Source organism: Centruroides vittatus, unplaced genomic scaffold, assembly GCF_030686945.1.
Source record: "Centruroides vittatus isolate TY-2023 unplaced genomic scaffold, ASM3068694v2 contig_89, whole genome shotgun sequence".
NCBI classification, from domain to species: domain Eukaryota; kingdom Metazoa; phylum Arthropoda; class Arachnida; order Scorpiones; family Buthidae; genus Centruroides; species Centruroides vittatus.
In genome coordinates, this window is record NW_027122580.1 from 1,498,877 (window position 1) to 1,526,100 (window position 27,224).

A 27,224-nucleotide genomic window follows, 5' to 3' on the forward strand; every position below is an offset into this window, starting at 1 on the left:
CATTTGATTTTTCAATAACAATTTCAACAAACAATTAAATATTAAATTAAATTTCTCCAATTAGCCATACAGTGACTTATGCCACTTTCATTCTCACTGGCTCATTTCATAATTTGCATTTTGCATTGTTAAGTTTACAACACTAATATTAGAGAGGTTGAGGTGCACATATTCAGCCCAAAACGTGAACGGCGGATGGACGAGTGCCGCCATCTGGCAATTCTATACGATCGATAATGGCATTTGCTATGTCTAGAATGGCGAGTAGACAATCAGCTTAAACTTCATTTTTTTGTGTTTGTGGTTAAAATTATAATGTATTTTATTAAAATAATGATTATTTAAGCATTTACGAATAATATTGTAAAGAAACAGACAATTTTAATCCAGAAATTATTTAATAAAGTTCAAGTTTTTAGCAAGTGATGTGAAGTGCCTATAGAATTTACATATATTTGTCTTCATAACAGCTTATCTTAAGGTAGGTTTGTTCGTCCACGACATCATCTACCATCAACAGCATAATACATTTGTAAATTTTTTAAAAATTAATTTTCCAGGCTGCTTTCAAATTTACATAAGCCACTACTTCCCTCAACAAAAGTATGAGGTAGTCTTATTGTCCAATCCTACGGTAGGAGACACAATGTTAATTAAAAATAATTATTTAGTGTTATTAAACATTCTATAAATACATTTAAACAGTTTAATTTGTTTATTTACCTTTGCTGGTAACCCTCAATATTAAATGTATCTGTCATTTTTTCAACAAATTTTCGTGAGTCAATGCACGACGTTCACTGAGTCATGTGATGTTGTGAACGAGCACTGCAAGGTCTTTTACTTGGACTTAAAACATCAAACATGTACTTCTGCTTGCTGTACAAGTTTAACGCTTGTACTTGTGTCTCAACTTCTCTATTATTTAACATGTGGCAAACTTGTCAAGCGACACATAATCTTGCAATTTTTGCATGTGCTTGGTCATGAGTGTGATAGTCGTTCGTTTCTGTTTGCAATCAGTTTATTTTAATCGTATGTCGTAATTCGTAATTTGCTTGCAGAGGTAAGATTATTATTATTTGGTTACTGTATTTTACAGACTATAAGACGCACTTTTTTCTTCGAAAAATTGCCTCCAAAATTAAGGTGCGTCTTATAGTACGTAGCGTCTTATAGTCCGTAAAATACAGTATTTTGTATGCAAGAATGTTTATATGCATTATTTCTCAAGTGTTATTAATTGAGAAATCTGAATTGAGAAATTGAGAAGTGTTATTAATTGAGAAATATTTGATTATTTAACATGTTAACTGCCATCCAATATGCCGGCCGTTGTATTAGTTAGGGCCTCACAGAGCCATCCAACGCACAGGCCTAGGACCTCACAGAGCCATCCGACTGCCAGCCGTCGCCCGACATCGCTATAAACAATGTAGTTTCACTCAAGGTTAAATTATCCTGGCTTTGTAAGACATTGTTTTACATCCTAGTGGTGGCCTCTCACAGACATCTATGAAGTTGGTTTCTGATTGACGACTGTCAAACCACCACGAGGCTCATGAAGGGGTTCGACGGTCAGCGGTCAAACCACTTCATCTGATAGTGTTTTTTCTAATAGTGAATAGTTAAAACAAGGAAAAAATATCAAAAACTAGTTTAATTATTCTCTTTTATTACATATAAAGTAAATAATATCTATAAAGTTGGTTCGACCGCTGGCCATCGTATGGCCTCACGAAGTGGTCCGACAGCCGGCAGTTGTAGTTTTTTTTTTAATAAAAAGCTATTTTATATCTGACAGTGTTTTTTAAATAGTTAATAGTTAAAAAAAGGAAAGAATATCAAAAACTAGTTTAATTATTCTCTTTTGTTAATATAAAGTAATTAATATTAAATATTTCGTGGTTTTATAGTCTCTGACGTATGGTCTATACTTTTATAGGCCATACGATGGCTGGTTATCATTGATATATATATATTTTTTTCTTCACTCTGCTGACTGTTATATAATGACCCTTCTATTTATATCATAATAAAATATTAAATATCAAATTTTCTCATTGTGGCCTGAAAAAACAGAAAATATCATATTACAGTTAGCCTGATAAAACGGAAAATATCATATTACAGGTGGCAGTTAATGTGTTAAGCCATGGCGTCAAACCAAAATTTAAAACCGTCACTCATGGTAGATAGTCAATTTACGGAAGAAGAGCTTAAAGAAATATTTGAATATGGTAATGGGAAGAAGTCAGTTACATGCAAGATGGAACACATCGTAAATGGCAAATCTATACAATGCTTGGTGGCATAATCTTGAAGTGTAATCATCCTGAAATTTATGAAGGGTTAGTTAAAAAGAAGGATCAACAAGATGAAGCTGCTGCAAGAAGAAAATGTAATCATAAAAATTTTACCATTGCTCTTTCAGGTCATAAGAAATACAGAACTGATCAACCAAAAATTGATACATATTTTACATCATTGAAGATTACAATCACTATGGATAGTAATACTTTCCACAAGGGACTTGTTGAGATGGTTTGTATGAGTATGATACCACTCACTACATTCACATTAAATAACAAAGGATTCCAAAAAATTGCTGGCAAAATGGCTTGGAAACTTGGTGTATCGATAAGATATGATGCTGTTCATCAATTAGTAATAAGCACAGCAGAGTCTGCTCGCATCAATCTAAGACAAACTTTAAAAGAACAATTATGCTTTTTAAGCTAGATGCTGCAATCCACAGAAATAGAAATTTTCTTGCCATCAATGTACAGTGGGTTAAAGATCCTTCCCTAATATTGCCAGCGTGGACTAATGATAATACGAAAATTCAAGTAATGAGGTGTGGGATTCACACTCTTCAACTGGCCATTTGGAATGGATTAAAGAATGAATGAATAATAAAAATACTAGGGAAAATTCAATAGGTTATGGTAAAATTACGAACGTCAACAATTCGTAATGTTTTGCTGAAAATATATGATAAAACTCAATCCCTAGGTACAATAATGAGATGGGGTTCTACATATGCCATGCTTGATTGTCTTCTTTTTTCAAAGACTACTGCAACCAAGTAGCTGCTGCCGAGACAAAAGACCTAGAACTTAGCAAAGCAGAATGGGATGAAGTAAAAGATATCAGAGCTGTTTTAGAAAAACCAAATATTTTGACAATTGCCCTTCAAGCTGCCGATCTTACTCCGGGAATGTTTATGAAAGAATGGTGTAAACTAGAAAAATGTATGGAAGAATTTGGAGGATATGTTACATTAGGAATTCTGTCATCCATGAAAAAGCAGAAAGAAAAGCTTTTTCAAAGCACACATTTTATTGCTGGAGTGTATGTTGATTCTAGGTATAGAATCTTATTAAGTGCAGCAGAAAAACCAAAATCAAGAGAAGGTCTTTCAGACAAACAATGGTGAATCAAAAGGCAAATACTAATTGAGTTGGCTGAAGAGCCAGCAACTGTTGAGCCGTCACAGCCAACCTGTAATATAAAAAATATAAATTCGAAAGACAATGATTTTGAAAAAGAATTGGATAGAAGAGAAAACAGTTTTGTCAAATTTCCATTATACATAATAAAGATGACAACCAAATAGACAAACATATTGAGAGAGACTGCAATGCAATAGAGGATGCGGGGACATTAAAGGTGAATGTATTCAAAGCCATTGACCATTATCCAGAGTGCATCAGAAAAGCATGCAAAGTCTCTTCAAGTATGCCTACTTCTCAAGCAAGTGTTGAGTGTCTATTTTCTGGATTAAGATTAATTTTAAGTGATAATAGGCAGTCAATGAAGAACGATTTGCTGTCTGCCATTTTATTTATTAAAATCAACAAATAAATTTTAAGTTGTATGTTAATTTTTTAAATAATAAATTAGTAAGCATTGTTAGGTTTCAAATTCTCATTTCTAACAGAAATGTGAAACACTTGCTGCAAATAACGCATGAATGAAATATGAGATAATGCAAAATCGGATTCTGCTGTGATGTTAAACTGTGTGGCGTAAACTTTTTTTTTTTCAGGAAGGGGAATCAACTTATCAGACGTCTAAATGAGTGTGGAACAGAGAAATTACGTCGGTTTATCCAGTGGTGACGAGTTAAACGATGTCAAGTAAACCAGAGTTTTTTAACATTAATGTCTATGTAAGTCAGCTGGGACCAAAGAAAATTGACTACTTAACTGACGGTGTCTAGTTATACCTATGATGACTTATGCAGACTCAACTAATTTGTTCTGAGCCATAAATGACGATGAAGTTGGAACAAAAAGTTCTCTCTCACAGATCCATTCTTGCAATTCTGACAATTTGAAGTTGAAAATGTGTCATTGCAAAGTGCATTGCGTAGCAGCTAACCACATATCAGCTGGAATGTCGCATGCTCATAATTGGAGATTTGTTTAAAAAAAGTATGAAGGATACAATGTTTCTCATTAGGATCATCACTAATGATGAGTCACAGGTGTTCACAAGCATGTCACAAGGACATCAAATCCAATGCAATACCCAAACTCCTGAATATTCCAAAAGCAGCCTTCCAATGGTGCTTCCAACAGTGACAGGATCAATGAGGCAAATATGCATGTACTGAAGCGTTCTACTTTGAAGGCGATTAGGTACCATTACAGTGATATACCATAATTCCAGGAACTTTCACTGCCCTTATATATTGATTACATAATTGAAATTTACATAATATATTAAATCATAGTATCTCACATAAAAAATAACAGGAAAAACTTATTTGAAAAGACTGTTGTAGTATCTGCAAATCTGAGGATGGAGCTTCACTACTGATTGTCTGTATATTGCTATAATTAGATTTATTGTCATCCTGAGAAGCATGATCTCAGGATTGGCACAAACTTACATTGAGCTATAATAAGCTTATATTGGGCTTATTATAGATCAATATAAATCCAGCTGCATCATATGATTAGTTGATATCATAATAAACTTGTGTAATGCAACATCAAACTAAATTCATCCAATGTCAGTCTTATTTAAAATTTAGAGGAAGCCAAACAGTCTTCTCTTTACTCCTCTATATGATTTTTTGTCTGCATATAGATTTGTATTATTATTATTAACACGTTAACTGCCACCTGAATATGATATTTTCCATCTTTTCAGGCCACAATGAGAAAATTTGATATTTAATATTTTATTATGATATAAATAGAAGGGTCATTATATAACAGTTGGTAGAGTGAAGATTAAAAAAATATATCAACGATGACTGGCCATCGTATGGCCTGAAACCGGAGACTATAAGACCATGTAATATTTAATATTAATTACTTTATATGTAACAAAAGAGAATAATTAAACTAGTTTTCGATATTTTTTCCTTTTTTTAACAATTCACTATTAAAAAACACTATTAGATATAAAATAGCTTTTTATTTAAAAAAAACTACGACAGCCGGCCGTCGGACCACTTCGTGAGGCCATACAACGGCCAGCAGTCAGAAACGAACTTTATAGACGTCCGCGAGAGACCACCACTAGGATGTAAAACGTCTTACGAAGCCAGGATGATTTAACCTTGAGTGAAACTACATTGGTTATAGCGACGACGGGCGGTCGGATGGCTCTGTACAGCCCTAATTAGTATTACCGCCGGCACGTCGGATGGCAGTTAACGTGTTAAAAGTGCCAGACAAATTGAGTATCTAATGGATCTAATTATTCCATAATAATAAAATCTATATAACTTAAGGAAATTGTTTCACTATGAAAAACTACTAGGTTTTATTAAACAAATTCTCTTAATAGCTCTTTCTTAATGCCTATTTCTTTTGATAGTGGCACAAAGTTCTTATACCAGTTCAAATAGACCACATAAGGACAATACCAGCTGACATTTTATTATTGAGAATTGACAAACTCACTCCAGCAAGTGTAAATATTTGTACTATGTAAAGGTTCTTTGATATAGTTTGTATATTTTAAAAGGTATATGCATTCTATTCTAGTAAGCTATTAATATATTCTGCTTTCTATTACTGTATGGATTAACAATGATGTGTGAAAAATTAAAACTACTTATCATATAAAGTTGTGCTGATTTTCAATGCTAGTTATTTATTATATAAGTTCATATTAATAAAAATAGTCTATTGTTAATTATACAAAACATTTTAAAAGTGTAAATTATTAATAAAATTACAGTCACTAATACAAACATTCCAAAACCTGATATATTAGTAAAATGACAAACAAAATTAATTAAAAATAATTGTGGAGAAGTAGCTCAATTTAATCTGGTAGACGTTTGGGATATTAGGCCGCGACTCCACTAGCACAAAAACGGCCGTAAAACTCCTTGCTGTAAAAGCTTTTAATCACGTGACCTATTTGCGTTTGCGCTCGAATTGTGGTGGAGGTCCAGTTAGCGAAGTTTTTACGACGACGGTACTATTACGGTTGCATACGTGATATATTGATATAGAAACAATGATTATATTCTACGAGCTTTTTCTGTACTGTAATTACAAATGTAGTAAAAATAATATCTTTACTTTCATATATTAACGTTTATTATTGTATTACTAAGATAATATACAGCACTTATAAGCTTAGCTTTTTTATTATATACTCATCTAAATGAAGAATTTTTCTTTGGTCATCCATATCTCATGTTTTAGGTATTCGTTATTATAATCGGGATACGTCTTGTCGTAGATATATGAATACTTTCCGACATCTTCGATAAATCTTTCCAGATCTATTCTAATTCTTTTCCAAGTAGCTATGAGAGAACGTACACAAAAGCTTGTTTTCCGACATTTTCACACGTGTCACAATGACCTAGATTTCACTGAATTCTGATTGGTGGATAGCACTGTTTTACGGCCGTATTCGCGTCAAAAGTCGAACACTGCTCAACTCGCTTTTATGTTGGTTTTATGACCTGCTCATGCGTAAAATATCACGGCACGTGATTAAAAGCTTTTACGGCAGGGGTTTTATGGCCATTTTTGCGCTAGTGGAGTCATGACCTTACAGTCACTAATGCAAGTTTAAAATTTGTAAGATTTTTAGAATTACAGCTTATTCATTTAGATATGGAATGTAACTCAATTATTTTCAATGATCCAATGAATACATAATAAATTTTCAATAATAATTATGAAAAATTAAATGTAACATATTATCCCAACTTTAAACAGATCCATAAGATAAACTACTTTATTAGAATCTTAGATCAAGCAATATCAGTACAACTTCCTAATACTTCCAAAAGTACTTGGAAAAATATTATACAGTACTTGATTTGCACTTCCAAAAAAGAAATAAATAAAATTTTTTATGGTTTTATATTATTAACAACAACAATAATATAAAACATATATATAATGAATAAATATAAATATAAGTGTATATATATATATATATATATATATTATCAATAGCAAGATTATATTAGCAAGATATCAATAGCATATATATATATAATATATTAATAATAATAATATTTAATATAATATAATAATAATATTATTTATAATATTGTGTTTTTATAATATATATTTTTTATCAATGCATATTTATTTCTATTATAGAACTTTTAAAAATTTAATTCTTTCATTTTTGATTACATAATGATTATGATATATATATCATATGAAAACACTTAGAAAATTATATTATATTGAAATCATAGATCTGTCAATGTTTGTTTATATTTGAGAGGACATGGCACTGGCCCTATTTTAACTTCTGATCAAGTCAATAAACTTCCTCTACTATGATATAAAAATAGCACCTATTATTTTAACAACAAAGAACACCTCAACAGATGATAGTAGAAAATATTCATCAAAAAGTTTCATTGATAATGCAAAATTTTATACTCTTAATGATTCTTCTTATAGCCTGATATTATCTTTTTGCTGTCTTAAGATTAATTTAGACTCTTGTTAAATTAGCAATATTTGGAGTATGTACAGCAATAAATGAAATGTATATGTGGACATTCATTACTGTATTATTTACGTACAGTATCAAACTGTTTTGAAGAAGAGCTTTTGTAAAAAAAATGGCAGATAGTAAGATATCAATAGCATTTGATAAAGAAAAATGAATACCTCTATAATCAAAAAATAAAGAAATACAGTGGGTGATCGGTTAACAAACATAATCTGTTCCAAGACTTTGTTTGCTATACGAATTGTTCGTTAACCAATTATCGATTTCCCATAGGTTTTTATGAGAATTTGATTAATTGGTTCTGGAGACTCCAAAAATTAAAAAATATATACTTTCTTACTATATTTATTTATATGTAATAGTAAAAATACATATACAGTCTTGCATTATTAGTCATGTTTTTTCCATTTGTGGGATTAAAGAATGCTTTTCTCTCCTCTTCGAGATTTTTCAGAAGTAATTAATAGCACTGTAATTTTAGAAATTTCCAAGCCTATTAACTAAGGATGCACCGATTAATCGGTAAGTAATCAGTAATTGGTCATATCCCCAATTAATCGGTTTTAATAATTGGCCAATTTTGCATTTTAATATTTTTGTTAGAATGTTACATATAAGGCTAGTAATAAAAAATAATAAATTTCTGTTTTATATTTATTATTTATTACATGACAAACAGAATATTAAAAAAAATTTAATTTAAATTATTTCTTTTATCAATACATATTATAAGGTATAATATAACCTATTCAAAGCTATCTTTTTTATTTAAAGTTTAAACTTTAAATATATAACACAAATAAAAATTTAATATTCAAACTTTAAAACCCTTAAATTGTAATGCAAAAACATGAGAATTTCATCATTTCCAAGGCATTTTCTCTATTGTGTGAATTATTGAAGATGAGGTAGTTTTTCGGTTGCTGGCTTCCACAGTAATTTCTTCAAATGGTCTTAAAAGTAGAACAATTTTTTCAATGAGACCACTGATATGTGCTCATTGTAGGAATTTTATTGTCTATAGCATATGTGACAAGGGCTTTTTGCTGTTCCAAGTTTCTTTGTAACATGTAGTATGTAGAAATCCAGCGAGTAGGAACATCTTGAATTAATTTGTGTTTCTGCAAACCTAACTTGTCTTGCAAATCTTCCAATTTGCTTACACCTACAGCAGAATGATTAAAATGTGTGACAATATTTCTATTAACTGTGATTATAGTTTTCACATTTTGTTGAGAAAATATGCATTCATTTAGTGTCAGCTGCAGTGTATGTGTAAAGCATGATAATGCCTCTAAATTGAAATTCCTGATTTCAGCTACCATATTTGCTCCAGAATCTCTCAGTACTAAGAATATCTTCTCACTTTTCAACTTATACTGTTCAAGAACAATGTTTATCTGTTCACTGATTCATGCAGCTGTGTGGGAACCTTCAAGGGAACAACTTGCAAAACAGTTTTTTCTTGCTGAAAATCATCCTTCAACCAGTGGGGCTGTTACATTGTGCAACCAGGCTTTTTTCTGAAATTCAATGATGTTGTAGAAATTAATCTTTGTTTTGAAATTATCCTTGTCTTCCAAATTCTTTGCATTTTCTGATATACTGCTGAGGTTAATCCAATTCCGTACTAAACCTCATTCACTCATTTCCAGAGATGATGTTTTCAACATAATACAAATTTGTTAACGTCTTCAACTATATAGTTTCCAACAATTATGATCTATCCAGAGTCACATTAACATTATGACCAAACCAACTATAGTCCTTGCCTGGAGTGGGATTTCATTTTCAGTGTAAATATTTTCTAATGATATGATAAAAACACTGATGTGAAATATTAAAACATATAACAACAGTAATGAAATTTTTAGTAACAAGAAGTTTATTATTTAGAAGTAACAAATTATTACAACAGTAAATTTTTAGGATAAATCATAAGTTATTTTATATTTATTTTAAGCAATTTTGCATTAGAGTGATTGTAGAAAGGGTAATATGATGACAAACCCTGAAGACAAGAAATAAAAGAAAATTTAATATTTTTTTTAAAAAATTTAATTTTTGAAAGCTTGAAGATGTTCAAAAGTAAGTTGTTTTCTGCAGTCACTGATGATAAGTTAAACTTATTGAAAGGATTTTGACACTTGAAAGCAAATGGTACCTTGATTTAAGGTTTGCTATATAATAGTATATAACAGTGAGGTGCTTTTTCTGTTTATTATTTAAAACTGCTTTTAATGTGTGAATATTGAGTAATTATAAGTAAGTTTAATATTAAACAAAAATAATAATAATAATTAATTTTACCTATTAAGTCATATGCTACAGAAAATGGATTATTTTTATCTAAGCTGCTTGGTAAATTAAAATACTATGCTTGACTAACACTGAGCATTTACTTTGAAAATTAAAATGTTTTTGAATAAAAGACAAATGCGTAAGTAGCAAAAAATGTTTTCTTCTGGTAAAATAAATACCAGATTATATGCATTTGACACTTTGAAGAATTTTTTTTAATTTAGCAAAATTAAAAAATGAAACTTTATTTTTAAATTTTATTAGACAACACACAAATCATCTGTGTAGACTCCCATCCAAAAATGTAAAATAGTTTTTTTTTGTAAGAAATAAAAAATTTTGATACTTTTATTAAGAAATAATTTGGCTTTAATGCTGAGTTTTTAGAATTTAATATTCACTGAAATCAGAATCACTACATCACTAACCCTTATTTAAATACTAAATATTTTAAACTTTCAAGTAGTGAAATTTAAAATAAAAAATTGTTCTTTCTTATATACTAAGGTGTCCCTTATTTTTTGAATATTTTTTTTTTCTAAAGCATAGGGCCTAGTTTTGTTTATTTTACCCTTAAATACTCCCACAATAAATTTCAGCTCATTTTGATCACTAGAACCCGTGCCGACTCGCATCGAATCATTTCCATACATATGGTGCTAGAGAAGTGGCACGTATTCGCTTTGTTCGCCATTCTAACACTATTTGTCGGGCTATTAACACGTATTGTATTTTTTCGAAGATGTCAGTGGAATTACGAAGCACTAAAAAACACATTTTCTTAGTCGGAGAGATAAACCACCAAATCACGGGTGCAAAGTTACCGTCAAATCGGCAAGTACTCGCAGTTTTGTTTTTTAACATTAGTGAAGTTAAACTAACTGTGAGTGAAAGCGTAAATCTTGTAATATGCGAGTGTATCATATTTTGGGAAAAAGCTAGAATACCTAAAAAATCTATACCTAACTGTGTCAAGAAATTGGTGGATATTTATCACATATGGAGAGTCTCCATACCTGATAAAGATCCACTCGTAATTTTGCACCCGTGATTTGGTGGTTTATCTCTCCGACTAAGAAAATATGTTGTTTAGTGCTTCGTAATTCCACTGACATCTTCGAAAAAAACTATACGTGTTAATAGCCCGACAAATTGTGTTAGAATGGCGAACAAAGCGAATACGAGCCACTTCTCTAGCACCATATGTATGGAAATGATTCGATGCGAGTCGGCACGGGTTCTAGTGATCAAAATGAGCTGAAATTTATTGTGGGAGTATTTAAGGGTAAAATAAACAAAACTAGGCCCTATGCTTTAAAAAAAAAAAAATATTCGAAAAATAAGAGACACCCTATTATATACATAGTAAACAACTATTCAATATATTCATATTACCAAACAATCTGCCAGATTACCTATTGGGCTATATTAAGGCTAATAACTAATTAGATACAAATTAATTTTTATGTAATTAGTTATTGGCCTTAATACAGCTTGATAAACTGCAGACCATTTGTAATTGTTCTTCATTATTTATTTTGAAACTACATAAGTAAATAAATAAATAATTATTTAGTTTCATAACAAATAATGGAGAACATTTAAAATGTTTAAAAATTAAGTATTTATGATGATTGTAAGGTCTTTCTATGAAAAACCATTGTATTATTAATCATTAGTGTGAAAAGACAACTTGATTATATCAAAATTTAAATTTAATTTTATATTTAAAAATTTATTTAAATAAAAACATGTTTTTGTTGAAAATCAGATAAAATCCATATGTTTTAACTGATTTACAAATTTAAATATAGTAAACATTTGAGTAGCAATGAACTAGTTATCAGTTTTAATATCAGCATTGGTCAATTATTAATGTCAATAAACATTTTAAAAGTATTAAATATAGAAAAAATAAAATATTCAATTAAAAAAAATTGATAATAATCCTTGCACTTGCCGACACGGAGAGGCAATCCAAGAACAAAGCAACCGCCATCAATTGCTTTGTTCATTTTTCACACCTATTTTCCATTAAACTGTTTTTATTTTTGATCCCTAGACATTATTATTCCACTACGCATGCTCAGTTGCATCAGAACACAGACATTGTCAGTTTAATCCCCCTCTATATCAAAAACCTCTCAATCCCTATTTTTTACATTTAAATGCATCCCCATTACATTTTTCAATTCCTTGTTGCAATTAATGGAAAATGACAAAGCTTACTTAAATTCGATCAAACAGATTTTGAGAACAAATGCAATTCTGTAAGCCTCATAGAAAAAGCAGTAAATATTTACCTTGGTAATCCGATAGAAGCTCTTCTGGAATCTCAACATGTGCCTGATGAATTACAATTTAGGTGACACTGATTCAAAGTTTTTATTAATATGCAAAATTTTGTGTTTGAGATTATTTGCTGCTAATGCGTGTTGGTGAGAATTTATAACAATTTTATGAATTTTGAAACTTTATTGTTTTTATAGAATTTACAACCATAATTAATATGAATTGTATTAATAGTAATATAACCACACAATGTTGAAAATTGAGAAAAATTTAGAAGAATTTTGGAAAAAGTGCACTTCAATGGATTTTGTTTGCATGACGATATCTGTAAGTAACCAATTTGAATTTAAAGTTGGCAGTCCGGGAAAAAATAGTTGAAATTGATGAAAATGTATTTAGTAAAAGAAATTACAAAAAAGTACGGATTTTTAAGGGAATTTGTTGGATTATTAGAGGCATATGTCGGCAAGATAATGCATGCTGTGTATGCAAAGTGTATGACAGACCAGATAGCTGTGCTTTGGTTAGGATAAAATGGTTAGGTTGCCTACTGTCCCTGAACCCAGCAAACAGAAGAAAGGAATACCTAAAAAAGAAAAAACAAGGAAACATCTACTAAAAATGTAGATAACCTAACGTAACCTAATCAAACCAACCTAATAATAGGAGAAAATACAAATTTGGAACAGTCTAAAAGTGCAGTTAAATCATGTTTGAAAGGAAAAGGTGAATTTTCTACAACTTGTGAAGAAACATGTTCGATGTGTAAAAAGAAGAAAGAGAAATAAAAGTATGTACAAAGTGATTGTACAAGGTGATTGTACAAAGTGAGAGAGTTTAATATTATTGTTTTTAATACAGATTATTGTAATAATTGCACTATAATGTATTTAGCTTTTGTATATTTCGCCAGTCACCATCTTGTTTATGGACTTCGCGTTCACAAACAAGATGGCAACCAGAAGTGTGGCCTTCATGGTAAAAATTTACCGTAGAAGCTTTGCTAATGCTCTGCCTCAATAATTATTTAATTATTTATTTTTTAAATTTTTTTTTCAAGTATTCCTTTCTTGCTATGTCATTTTACAATAAATATCTTCAAATTTTTTTAGTGTAGAAACTAATCAATAATTAGGCCCTAAATTAAATTTTTATGACAATCAAAAACAGGAATCATTCATTTCTTGGAATAGTTTCTGCCTAACCAATGGTTCTTGGAGAAGAAAAATACTACTTTCTAAAAACAAGAATAGGAACTTCTTTTCCTATTCTTGTTTTTAGATAGTAGTACTTTTATTAAAACTGTAGTCTGATCCTCCTCATCACCTACTAGATTGTAAGAAAATAGCTAAAGAAAATTGCTGTAACATAAGAATGGGTCTAACAACTGTCTCTCTGCTATGTTGCTGTTCAGCTTGATATGAAAACCAGACATATACTGTTAAGCACTTTAAGACTGGAAAACTATTTTAAGTTCTAACACTAAGCACTTAAAATAGTTTGCCATCCTGAATATGCCATAAAGCTTATAGTAATTTCCAAGACTCAAAAAAATCTACCGACCATCCAAACTGACTGCTTTTTGTAAAAAAATTATCAATTCCACCATAAAGTTATTTTATTTATTATTTTCATGGTTACTTAAAACAATAAAGCAAAAATAAAAATGTAATTTTAAAATATGTTTCTATCATTTCCAAGAGAACTTATTATGTTTTAAAGGTAACAAGGTTTGTTGGATGATTTATTAAATATGTTTTGTTATCGGTCAAAGGTTCTTCAAGAGTTGTTAGTAACAAGGTTCACCTTTCTTTTGTTTCACTTCATTTGGTTTCTGTAAACTGACATCAAAACAGTAATATCTGAGCAATTATTCACTCTAAATCAGGAGTGTCCAACCCGCGGCCCGCATGCGGCCCAAGGCAAGTTCCAATGCGGCGCAATAAACGTGTAAACAAAATCGACTTATTTATTTATTTCAACAGCATAAACTCAAAAAAAAAGTTTCACAAAGCCGTAAACCTTTATACATATTTTATTTTTGAGTGGAAAGGAAATATTTTCAAATACTTGAAAATGTGTGAATGAGGAAGGAATACTGAATAAAGCTGGAGTTGTGACTAAAAGGATTATAGACCTGAAGGAGAGAAAGTCTAAAAGATAAAAAAGTAGTGAGAAAGGTTAAATAGACCTTCTGTTATGCAAATATTGACCCTTAATTTTCCAGCCTTCTTCACTACTTTTGTCCTTTCTCTCTTTTCCCCACATTTGGGTTTATAGTCCTTTGAGTCCCAACTCCAGCTTTATTTAGCATTTTTTCCAGCATTGCAAGATTTGGCTATTTTGCACCAAATTTGGTTACCCTTTTTCTAGTTTGGCATAAAAATATCATTTGGCACATTGGCTACTTTTTTGGGCTACATATTATTTATAAATATATTAGTCGAATAAAAATGCACTTTAAAATGGTGTTTTGTCGTTTTTTTATTAATTACAGACCCAAATAAAATAAATATTTGTGTTTTTCAAATAAATTTTTGTCTGTCTCCTTTATAATAAATGAATTTATCTATTTCTAAGTAAATATTGAAAGTGTCTGTAAAAGTAATTTTTTTAAATATCTTTTTTCATGATAAAGTTTTAATATTTATTACTATATTCTAGACATGTTAATCCTTAAATATACTCGTATATTTAAGGATTGGGCCACAAGTATATACTGTATAATATACTTGTGGCCCAAAACTCCATGACTTCTTCCAATGTGGCCAAGAGAAACAAAAAGGTTGGACACCCCTGCTCTAAATAAAATAATTTACTATTATTTTAAGAGTTAATGATGTCATATGCTCTACTTGGGAGCACTGTGTTGAAATAGAGACCTATATAGTAGATAACATTTAAAAATAAAAGATTAAATGCTGTAAACTTAATGAAAAAACTAGGTCTAGTTTCACAATAATGATATTCAGTTAAGAAAATATTTGATAATGACTTTTTTATATTATGAATTAATTAAACACTGTAATTTGCCCATAAATATCACAATTTTTGGTTACTTGTTTGAAAACCAAATGGGATTTTGGAAAGACAAGCTATGACTATTTAAAAATAAGTTACTGAACTATACTATAATATATATATATATATATGCAACTGCAATTTCACATTATATCACAATAAAAAAAAATACAAAAGTTTATTTAAGATTAACATTTTCTTTTTTGTTTTAATTATTCAATTATATATTTGTTTGTTTTACTGTATATAAGACAGACATATATGTGTCTACTACCTATACCAATAACATTAATTCTATTAAAACATAGAAGACAATTGTAGTGCTGCGTCACTACATACATTTTTTTCATATGACTTTTGTATATGTTTATGTCCTTTGTGTAATATGTTTCGTTAGTCTGTGCCTGAAATTGTAATTGTGTAAATGAAGAAATGTTAATAATTTCTGTTCTGGTAGAACCACCTTTTTGGGTGGCGTCATCTGCAGAGCAACGATTGGTTGTATGTGACCACGTGAAGAGTGTGACGTAGTATGATGGCGGGATGTATAAATTGGCATCCCATGTGCGGATGAATCATCTTTTTTCTAACCAAGACTTGGATCAGACGTACAGAGGCTTGTTTGGAGTGGGGAGTGAAGTAGGAAGAAAGAGGGACACGACCCGGTTTGGACGACTGGTAGCAAACCACTCAAGAAGCAATCAAATTGCATCATAGTAAGTTATACATCATGATAAATTACCATCATCATCAGAATGAGTGTTTGGGGTGTATAACTAGATAAGACTAATATTGTCATTCTCTGAGCTCATCAGTGAACCACATGGCCGAGACTGTAGAGAATGGATTCTTGGATCCCTAGAAAAAAATGTGTTCTCGTACTAGGGAGATTCAGCAAGTGACCTTCATCTGTAAAATTATAGTGTAAAATTAATTTTTGTTTAGATCACACGATTGGCTCCTCAAAAAAGGATCTATTAATTGTCACAAGTGTTGTTAATTGTATCTGGTAGTAAGTAGTGTAAGTTCTGATGTATTTGTCTATTATTAAAACTTTGTTAATTGTAAGTCAAGGCATTGTCTATGTAAAGTCCTCACACACATTTTACCCAACTTATTGTCTGGAGTGCTTTCAATACTTCTTAGACACTACACAATCCAAAAACAGAGAGGTTAATCAGTATTGCATTAAATAATAAAATATGCTTAAACTAAGTAACTCTAATCATGTATTATTTGATAACAAAATTATATTGTACCATTTAATAAATTTTAAGGTTTCCAGTAAAAAAATTACAACTACTGCAATTGACTCAGAATGTTCAGCCATATTTTCAATAGAATATGGCTGAACATTCAAAATAAAAAAGAGGATATAATTAACAAATTTTATTAGTAGTAATAATTCATTATTATGTAACAAGAACTTCACATGCAACCATAAAGTTCCACATGCAACAGTAAAGTTAAGATTACTGCTGTAAGTTTTACAACGTTTGTAACGTTAGTTTTTTCTGTTAATTTTCGAAGTTTGTACCGGAAATTTAAAGGTTGAAGTTGCTGGATTAGACTTTATATGTACCGGTAGTCACGGGTGAAGTTTGTTTTACAATTTTTATGAAGTAATTTTTAATTATTTTATATGTAGCATATCATCTCTAGATCAAAGCATTGCTTTCCAAGAACACAGTTCATCCATCATAAGACAGCTATCAATCTATTGATTTTGAGTGATGTGTTATCTAACTGTCATCTATATTATAAATGTAGTGAATAAATACAATAACATAACCAATTGAATTATTTTATTTTATAATTCTTCTAAAATGATTAAGTGTTTTAAAAAATTTTATTTTTGAAGCAATATTTCTTTTTATTAAAAAAAAAAGTCCATTTATTAGAAATAATATTTTAAATTTATTATTTATTGTAAAAGGATATTCAAATGCTTGAGAGCATATTAGTTTCTATAGGAAACAAACATTCCTGCTTTTATTGTTAGGATTTATCAGGAATGTGTGTTTCTGTACAAGTATGGACCAAGTCAATTTATTATACTTTAAATTCCAATAATTTAAACATATAATCATTTGAAAAAATGTGGTTTATAGATTCATAAAATCAATGGTGATTTATTAATTGTGAACTGCTACAGTTAATTTGGCTGTCAAGGTAGTTCACTATTGTATCTCCTAATGATAAACCTGGTTGCTTTAAAGTACTCTAGGAACTGATTCTCAATGTAAATTTAAGAATCTGTTTTATTGGAAGTTCACAAATTTATTAATAGGGTAGATGTACCAGTTTTGGCCAGTGTACCAGTTCTGGCCAGAAAACAAATTTAACTTAAAAATATAATCACCACATATTCAAATCTGTCCAATGAAACAAACTTTTATTGTTAACTGTTCACACAGTTAACAATACAAGTTTCTTTCATTTGTGATTATATTTTTAAGTTAAATTTGTTTTCTGGCCAGAACTGGTACTACACTGGCCAAAACTGGTACATCTACCCTAGTGGTTTAAATATAGCATTTTATCACTGCATTTTCTCAATGATGAAACAATTACATTATCTAGATTCTGCAAAATTCTGAATGTCATTAATTCTGGTCTAAAAATTTTGTTAAAATGCACAATTTTAAGTATGGTCACATTGTTTCTTTGCCATCAGTTTGACAGTCAAGTTGCCCGTTGAAAAACACTTCCTTCAGCAGTCTGCCTATTTAAATTGTGTTTTCTATATTCTAAGTTTCACAAAACCTTTCACACTTATTCTTCTAGCAGTTTTAATCCATAAGATAGGAGAACAAATGTTTTCGGCCATTCTAAATGGCCTTCTTCAGGTTGAATAACATTGGAATGTCTATTGGCAAATATTCGGATGACATCATTGTTTATAGAAGTTTCTTCTTTCTTATCATGCCATTGTTTATAACAAAGGTTTAAAATATCGACATGGATAAAACTGAAGTAAAATTAACAAAGATGAAAATGAATATTTGCCAACAGACGTCTCAATGTTATTCAACCTGAAGATGGCCATTTAAAATGGCCGAAAATGTTTGTTCTCCTATCTTATGGATTAAAACCACTAGAAAAATAAGTGTGAAAGGTTTTGTGAAACTTAGTTTAAGAAGTTCTAGTTTTCAGTGCATTCAATTGTTTTCTGTATTCACTTAAAATTATATAATTCCAAAATTTTGGGTCTGTGTTGATAATTAATCCTTTTTGAATTATTTTGAGTATAAGAGAAATGTCTTATAAAATGACTTGATCATAGACTTTTTAATAAAGATGAAGGTGAATGTCTGTGATTATCCATTTTTCCCATCAGGTGTGTGTGCTGAATTAAAAATTTTGCATTTTATAGTGTAGTATCAAAAGATATATATCTATATAAATAATATTACATATATACATGCACACACACACATACTGAAAGATAATTAACTTTAGAATTCATTACAGTTTGAAACAAAAATTAGAAAATGTATTCACTCTTTCTGAACTAAAATACAAATACTTTGTTAATTTAAAAAAAAAAATTGTTTTTTAAATGGTAAATTTTTAGTAAGAAAAGGTTGTTCTTAAATTGCATAACATGACTTACAAGAGATCAAAACTACAATCCATTGAGTCTGCAGTATCAAAATTTATGCAGAGATTTACAGTTGGCCTTGGGTTAGTTCAATTTTGCATCTTTAACCCGGGAGGGGTCGCATGACCCATTCTGACCCGCACCCCCTATTTCATGATCGATTGAATCGTTAATAATTAAGTTTTACCAATGTGACTTACAGTAGCTTTTTAAATTTATTGTTATTATCGGAACATATCGCCGTTACTCAGTTTTTCAGAACGCTTTAATAGATAATTGCTCTTTGGGGTCATGGTGACCCGCAGCGACCCTTGACGTCTGCGTAAATTTGTATTAATAATGTAATGTAAATAAAATAAATATAATTTTTTAAAATCATAAAGTGACATACCTTTTCTATGATAAAAATAACTTCTATAATCACTAATTGTTTCGTGTTTTTTTAAATAGTTAAAATTTTTCAGATACTTATAAAAATTTTCCCCAAATTTTAATATGTAAATTCGAATGTTAATAAATAATTAACTAAGGCTTACAAAGTAAACATATATATTTATTAAATTACTAAACAGAATGACAAATAATATTTAAAAGAAAAAAGTGAAAAAAGTTGAACTGTTAAGAAAAAAATTAATATCTAAAATGCGGGTCGAGGTGACCCGCAGCGACCTCTAACAGTTGTTGACCTTTGCGACCTCACCCGGGTTAAGAGGTAATAGAATTGTTTATGAATGCACATATTCTTTCTTGAGCTTCAATTTAACTTGAACAGGAGTTGAATGCACAATGTTAATTTAATTAATTATATCATCATTATCATCTTCTATTAAATATTTATATTTATTTATTTAAACTTCTTGATTGCAAATGAACAAAAAAAAAAGACATCCTCCAATCAATCTCTCCCTAGCACACTTAAATGAAGCAACCCAACAGAAAACTATACTTACACTGACTATACATATCAGAAGTTCTCAATACAAATCCAAATTTATCAAACCATAAAACAATCTAAACATTTTTTAACCAAAATTTTGACAAAAGTTTATGTTGGACCAATAAAACTTTTTGAATAATGAAAGTATTGTATTTTTGTATAGATAACCCATCCAGTAACTTAAAATTGAGGGCAAGTTTTGTAATGAACTTGCCCTCAATAAAGGCTTATCTACTGATTTTGTAATTTAAAATTTATTATGAAGTATTTAAACAGCATTTTCTTTGTCCAATACCACCAAGAACATCTTTCAAAATGCAAAAATCCTTTGCACACCAAAACATTACCATATTATAACTGATATATGTTTTATTCAAACAAAGTTTATTTGTTTAAAAATATAATTTTAAATCTTGCTAGAGCTTCTTACCTATTTTTTCTAGTATGATTTTCTAATCTACTGTTATGGATAATAAACACTGTATGCATTTGGGTTAGCTATTAAAGAAAGTTAAATGAGTAAAATCACTTTAAATTCAATAATAAATTCAATTTCTTTTTTTATCAAGAACAAGCAACATCAAACCCAAAATGATTACATATGGGATAAGATTCTCTCTGCTAGCACTATCAATATTGGAGCCTTAGGCAAGTCTCTATAAAAACAAAAACACAAAAGAATTGAGTTAAATCCAAAGTATTTCTTGATAAAAATTGTTTCTGTTAGAATGAAATAGCTGACTTACACTGATAAAAAACCAACATGGTGTTTAAAATTTACAATTTTCTTCTATACAAAAAAGAGCATTTGCACAAGAGATTCATCACAGACTCAATAACTTGTCTTACATCATGCAAGTATCTGCCAGCAAAACAGACTTCTAAAACAAAAAACACTGCTTTTTCCAGTGCATCCAGCTTAACCTTGCAAGAATAAAAGATAGCACTAGAGCAGAATGTCATACAAAGAGGCTCTTCTAGGATCTGTAGTTCCCTCCGGTCTTCTCGCTCGTCGTCTAAATGACGTCCAACAAAATTATGCACGGGAAGAATATTTACACACTTTAAGACAGACGAACGACTCCGGCATATATTTCTCAACATCGTCCAAATATACTTTATCGATTGCCGCTGTTCGACACCATCGCACAAACTTTAAACAAAAGTTATCCGGCAAGATTTTACCCTCGATAGTTATCGGTGGCATCCACCCTATTAATGTAAAGCCCTCACACACAAGCAAGATAAAAAGAAAGAACAGATCCAAGAACAATCCTTGGTAAGACATTCCACTTCAAACCTTTCTTTACATCTATTCCATTTTGACCAGCACATTCAAAGCGTGCTTTTTTTTTCTTTTTTTTAAGATTTCTTTCGACCATTTGCCAGAAAAATTGCCATTGCTATATTATAAATATTTTAAAAATAATTGATTTTATAACAATATTCTTATATTGTTGCAATATGTCTCTAGAGTAAGTAAGTGCTTTTTAAAATTTAGTTCCCTTTCGACTGCCACAAATAGTCTGGCCAAAATTCATAAAAACAAATTGTCTCTTACTAGGTTCCGTACTAATTCCGTTCCACATTACCTACGTACTTCGCTACGCTTTCCAGTCTGTCGACGGGGTAATCTCGTACAATTCTTCCCGCCACGGTACCCGGGTTAAAAGCGTCCGGGTCGATCGAGACCACCGCACCGCACCGCTCGTTTTGGAATATCGTTCCCCCTCTTTATGCACAGAGTTTTGTCCACTCCGCAAATCGTAAAGGAGGCGGGAGGAGAGTCCGGAGGAGACCGACCGGCCGAGAAACCGGACCGGCACCGGCACGGCTCCCCTCCCCGGCGGAGACGAAGAATCGCCGAACGGCCCGGCAGATCCACACCTCCAGTCTGCCGGCAAAGGGCAAGGGGAGACCCCGGTGGCGTCCCACCCAGAAAAAGACAAACGCACGGTTTTCTACTCGTCTCCCAACGGCGGAATAGGGAGAAGGGTAAAGGCACAGAGAAGACTCACCGGACATCATCGCCGTAAAGCCGGCGAGAAAGCCAGCTCAATATTTACATTTCGAGAGTGATCAGAGGTCAAACGTCAATCTCCGAAAGAAGAAATTTCTTCGTTAGGCATTTCCGAAGGAGGCGAAATCGACCAGGATCGGAGGAAATCCGGAAAATCGAATAATTGTTAGGCGGAAAACGAAAAGGAAAAAAGTGGAGGGAAGTGCGGAGAAGAGAGAAACGTACCGTATAGTCGGGTGGGTAGCCCGGGAAAGGCGACAAAAACGAGTGGAGACGACGGAAGACGGGAACATTTGGCGATGTTTTAAAGCGACGGCCTTCGAAGCCAACGCAACTGCGTATGAACGTCGCATCGATCGCCGGGAAGTAGAAACGAGTCACGGATCTCCGCCGTCCATATTAATTAATAGGATATCCTAAAAGGTCCGCACTTACCAGATCGGTTTTCTTTCCGCCGCATTTAATGCCTCTCTTCCTAAGTTCCTGCTTCAGATCGTCTTTGGAGAACGTCCTGTAATCTTGACCGGAATTGGTTCGCTTCTTGCCGGATCTGGTCGCGCCCATATCATAGAGGCGGGAGATGTATTTACCGACGGAAAAACATTAATAATAATTATTATATTATATTCCGCCGTTATACGGTAAATATATTACGTTAAAGTCTTCCGAGTAAACGCGATTTTTACGTCGCGATGACGTCGCGTTTACGTCGTACTTCCGCCGGCTCCCCACAATCCAAAGCGGCGCCAATGTCTTCGCGCGGAGACGACGCGGCGCCGTCGACGTCGGCGGTGGCCATTCAGAAACGCTTCGTCTCTTAATCTTTGTTTTCTGCAGGGATTTCGTCTCGGCCGGGACGACTGCGGGCGGAGGTTGGATTTCGGAAAGGTCACAAGGGGTGCCGGTCCGGTCCGACGTCGCCTTCCGATTAGAGACGTCGTCGGCTCGACCCGCCGCGGGGTGGAACGAGCATCTCGCGAGAGCGGTTGTTTGTGCGAATAGAATGATGTATAGATGCCGAATGCTAACTAAATTCGTTCGATTGGCGCATTGAAGCAAAAATGATGGCGTTATTCGATGTTAGTTTGCCAGTAAGGATAGAAGTAAAGAAAGAAGACAAACTATTAATTCTAAACGGCTGTTTAGATTGCCGATGGCTACTGTAATTATAATCGAAGGACATAAGGAACAAATATTAAATGCTTTTCGTTTCTGAAATAATAAATTGTTAGCGATTATCGCATTTCCCGTTTGGCTTATGCAAGTGATACTAGAATTACAGTATAAAGCATACGAGCTAAATATCAATAACCTTTCATAATATTGTATGTGTATGAAAAGATAAATAGGGGTAAGTACAGAAAAATCAAAAACTAGGGTGCATATACTTTTGGAATCAAACTGATCCAAGATCACTTCGATCGTTCAAATCGTGTATACAAAGGAACTACTGCGATCCGATCAATCTCTGTTTGCGTATACAAACGCCATCCAGGATCAACTGGATCGCGATCAAACTAATCCGAGCGGAGAGTAGGATCGTTTGGATCGGATAAAAGAGATTAAAGATGGCGGTTTCCATTGCTAAAGTTAAGCGTACAGTAAATAACGAAGAAACACGTTTAATTGTTGACAAGGGAACTTATTTAAAACTTATAAATGACAAGTAAAAACATCATTATTAAAATATCCGATAAACTGAGATGAAAAAATAAGTATTTAGAGACAATTTTGTACAGCAAGAATGTATGGCGTGCACTTTCATCTTTTCTGCAAGTTTTATTTTTTAATTTTGTGAAATTTTTATTTAAATTTTATTTTGTGGAAAACAATTTTATTCACAGAGTAATACGATTTAAAAATTCGTATGAATGAGCACAAACAATTTTGTCAAATAAACGATAATTCATAACAGCGTATGTCGTTTAGTACTAACTACGGTTTTAATATCGAGGGATAAAATGGATTATTTTAATTCAATTAATTGATCCTTGTTAGTTAACATATGCAGAATTTCAAAGATATTATATGTATATTTTTAAAATTCAGTATACGTTAACTAACAAGCAGAGACTATTATTAACTAACCAATATTTGCCGCCATCTTCGATCCTACTTGTATACTTTCTGCCATGACAGAAGCTATCTGTATCACGTGACAAGGACTGATCCGATTTTACAGATCGATCCATACAAAACGAAAAGTATATGCACCCCTAGTGTTTCCTAACTCGGAAAACTAGAGTAAGGACGCGGTGGCGTAGCGAACATAACTGGCGTCCGGGGCACGACACTTTATTGGCGCTCCTCCCCCTCCAGAAACACATATAGTTTGTCTTGGAGGCCATTTGGGCGCCCCTCTGCAAGTGGCGCCCGGTGCACGATTACCCCCTTGCACCCCCTTCGCTACGCCACTGTAAGGATGATAATGGAATAAAGATTGGATTGAATTACCACAAAATGTTAATACCATATTATTCATGTTTTTGGCTCTCGCTCCGTGGGCAATAAGAGGGCTTTTTCTTCAGATTTTCCATGAGTTTGGCCAGATCCATAATGGCCCGAGATCCGATATATCCGGGACAAATCGCCCTTAAAAAGCCGACTGGATGGGAGTCGTGAGTCGAGTCCAAAATTGTTGAAGAGTGGCCTATCCCAGATATATCGGGTCCCGTCCTTCATCACTCGACTGCCCTAGTCGAACCCAATTTTGACCCAAGAAAAGGTTCGGGGCGAAAGTAGTAAATAGGAACAAAACATGACTACTCCTGAAAGATTCTCGAGGTTCCTGATTCAGACCTAAACATGTGCTTCTCAGATGGTTGAGATGACGATTTAACCGTCTCGTCTATCCAACAGTATGAATACTATCAACTAAGATTTAGCTCTACCATTTGTCGACTCCAAAATTGGTTCTAAATCGAGTGTGGCGCTAAACCAAAGAATCGGAAAAAATAAAACTTATTTACTGTAATGAAGTCTTCATACAGGTTTGAGTCTTGATTTGCAAAATGTTTGATTTATTGGAAGAAATTCAATTTAAAATTTCTACCAGGCTTTTGTAAAAAAACCTTAAAGAAACTTACAGAACAAACACTTAAAAACATATTGGACTCACCTGAAATTGTTAATTATTAAACTAAATATAAATTACCTTGTTTCTGTTCTCCCAAATGAAGAGTGTTTAATTTAAATTAATATACACAATGATCTTGTAAATAGCCTTGTAATTCTGTATTATCTATATCAATTTATACATATGTGAAATTCGTTGAGATAATTTTGATAAAATGGCTGACCTTTTTTTTTTTTTTTTTTTTAACTCTTTCCGCCCTGTGGGCACTAAGAGGGCCTCTTTTAGTAGGCCCATTATGGGTCGGCCAGGCCCACAATGGGGCGACCGGGTGGTGAGGGACGGGACCGACATATCCGAACGGACCACCCCCGAAAAATTCCTGGGGATTATTCGACCCGTTCGGATTCGATTCCGGGTCCCCCAGAGCGGCAGGCTGCCACCTTTACCGCTCGGCCATCCGGCCGTCAATGGCTGACCTAGAAAATAATGTAATAAATGTTGAGAAACTATAAGGTTTCAGTAGGCTGTTATAATTATGGTTTAATACTTTAATAATTACTATATTAATTATTAAAATACCATACTTTGCGTTAATCGATTTAATTTTTGTATCTCTTCAACATAGAATTTTCGGCCTCCCTATTTTTCATTTTTGGCTCATTTTCCATCCCGTAAACACTAAGAGGGCCTTTCTAATCAACCCAACGTGGGATTGATTAGAAAGGCCCTCTAGCAAGGTCTATCATTGGCTGAGTAATGCAATACAGAACCCAACCACCTACAAAAACTTCTCGGGTTCTTGACTCAGTCGTGAAACCGATACACGGAACATTTAGAGCCCGAATTTATTACGAAATTTCAAATAGAACGTTATTATTCGCTTCAAATACTAAATCGTATTTACGGATTTCAAACAAATATATTTTTTCATATCGTTCTTAATTTTGTCGGTCTTTAAAGCGAATATACACGTGCGACGTGGAACGAAAAAGCGGCATCGAAAAACGCGTCTAGCCTTATTTTCAGTACTGAGCAGTGGCGTGCCGTGACATTTGATAGGGAAGCTGGGTTTTTGTAAGAAGCCGACTTCCAGGGACAATCGGTTAATTGCGTGTCAGTAATGGCCTAGGGTCCATTCGTATGTGGGTGGTGGCTGTAGAGACAAAGACGACAAGTATCTGACCAAAACCGTTTATTTTAACATAAAATAAACATACACTATGTACAAAATAGTTTGCTTTAGGACAATCAGCCGTTCGAACGTTCTTGGGCGTCGATGTGGTTCTTTAATCGTCGATCGAAGGTGGCTCCGGGACAGTGGCGTTGACGACTCTGTAAGGCACGGGGAGACTTCGTCCGTTGGCGTCGGGGACACGGTCTAAGTACGAAGTGGCACGGGTTACGGGTTGGCACAATAGACCAGAAATTGTTTTTTTTTTTTTTTTGCGCGTTGACACGCGGCGTTTTGGTTATTCGGAACGTTAACCGAGTGCCAGGTGTCCTCGATTGTCGGAGATTATATCAATCTCCGTTCTTTCTTTCGTCCATTTTGATTGGTCGTTCTCTCTCAATCGCGCTTCCCGAGTGGTTGGTCCCCGGTTACTAAACGTAACGAGACTTTTACCCGGAGCGCGAGAAAAGTCAAATTCGAAGACGAATTCGATCTTTCACCGATCGTAGGACGACTTCCTTCCGCGATTTACGGTTTCTGCTCTGGCAGTTTAATATAAACAATGGGTGTCCGACTCAAACGACTTTTACCTACGTTTTTTTTTAAACTAATAAATTTTTCTCTAAATTAACCGTTTTCTCGCCTCTTTCGTAACGGGTCAAACCTGTCCGGTACATGACATTTCCATAAAAGTTTTAAACAAATACTGGAAATGACAAAAATAAACAATTTATGTATTTTAGTTCTAAAATACAAATAATACATACATAATACAAATTGATACGATACAAACAATGATCGAAAAACTTGTTTTTTTAATTTTTTATAAACTAACTC

General features: G+C 32.6%; 1 protein-coding gene across 2 annotated transcripts in view; it reads right to left on the reverse strand.

The window, feature by feature from the left end:
• Window positions 1–22,902, reverse strand: part of LOC136983812 (vacuole membrane protein 1-like) — a 69,451-nt gene extending 46,549 nt beyond the window's left edge. Inside the window, exon 1 of one of the 2 annotated variants that reach the window (XM_067280676.1) lies at window positions 22,576–22,902. In XM_067280676.1, the coding sequence (XP_067136777.1) occupies window positions 22,576–22,704 (129 nt within the window). In that variant the 5' untranslated portion in view covers window positions 22,705–22,902. Of the gene's footprint in view, window positions 1–22,365; window positions 22,462–22,575 lie in introns of those variants that run through there. The other variant, XM_067280677.1, reaches the window with a different exon arrangement.
• Window positions 22,903–27,224: the final 4,322 nt, after the last annotated feature.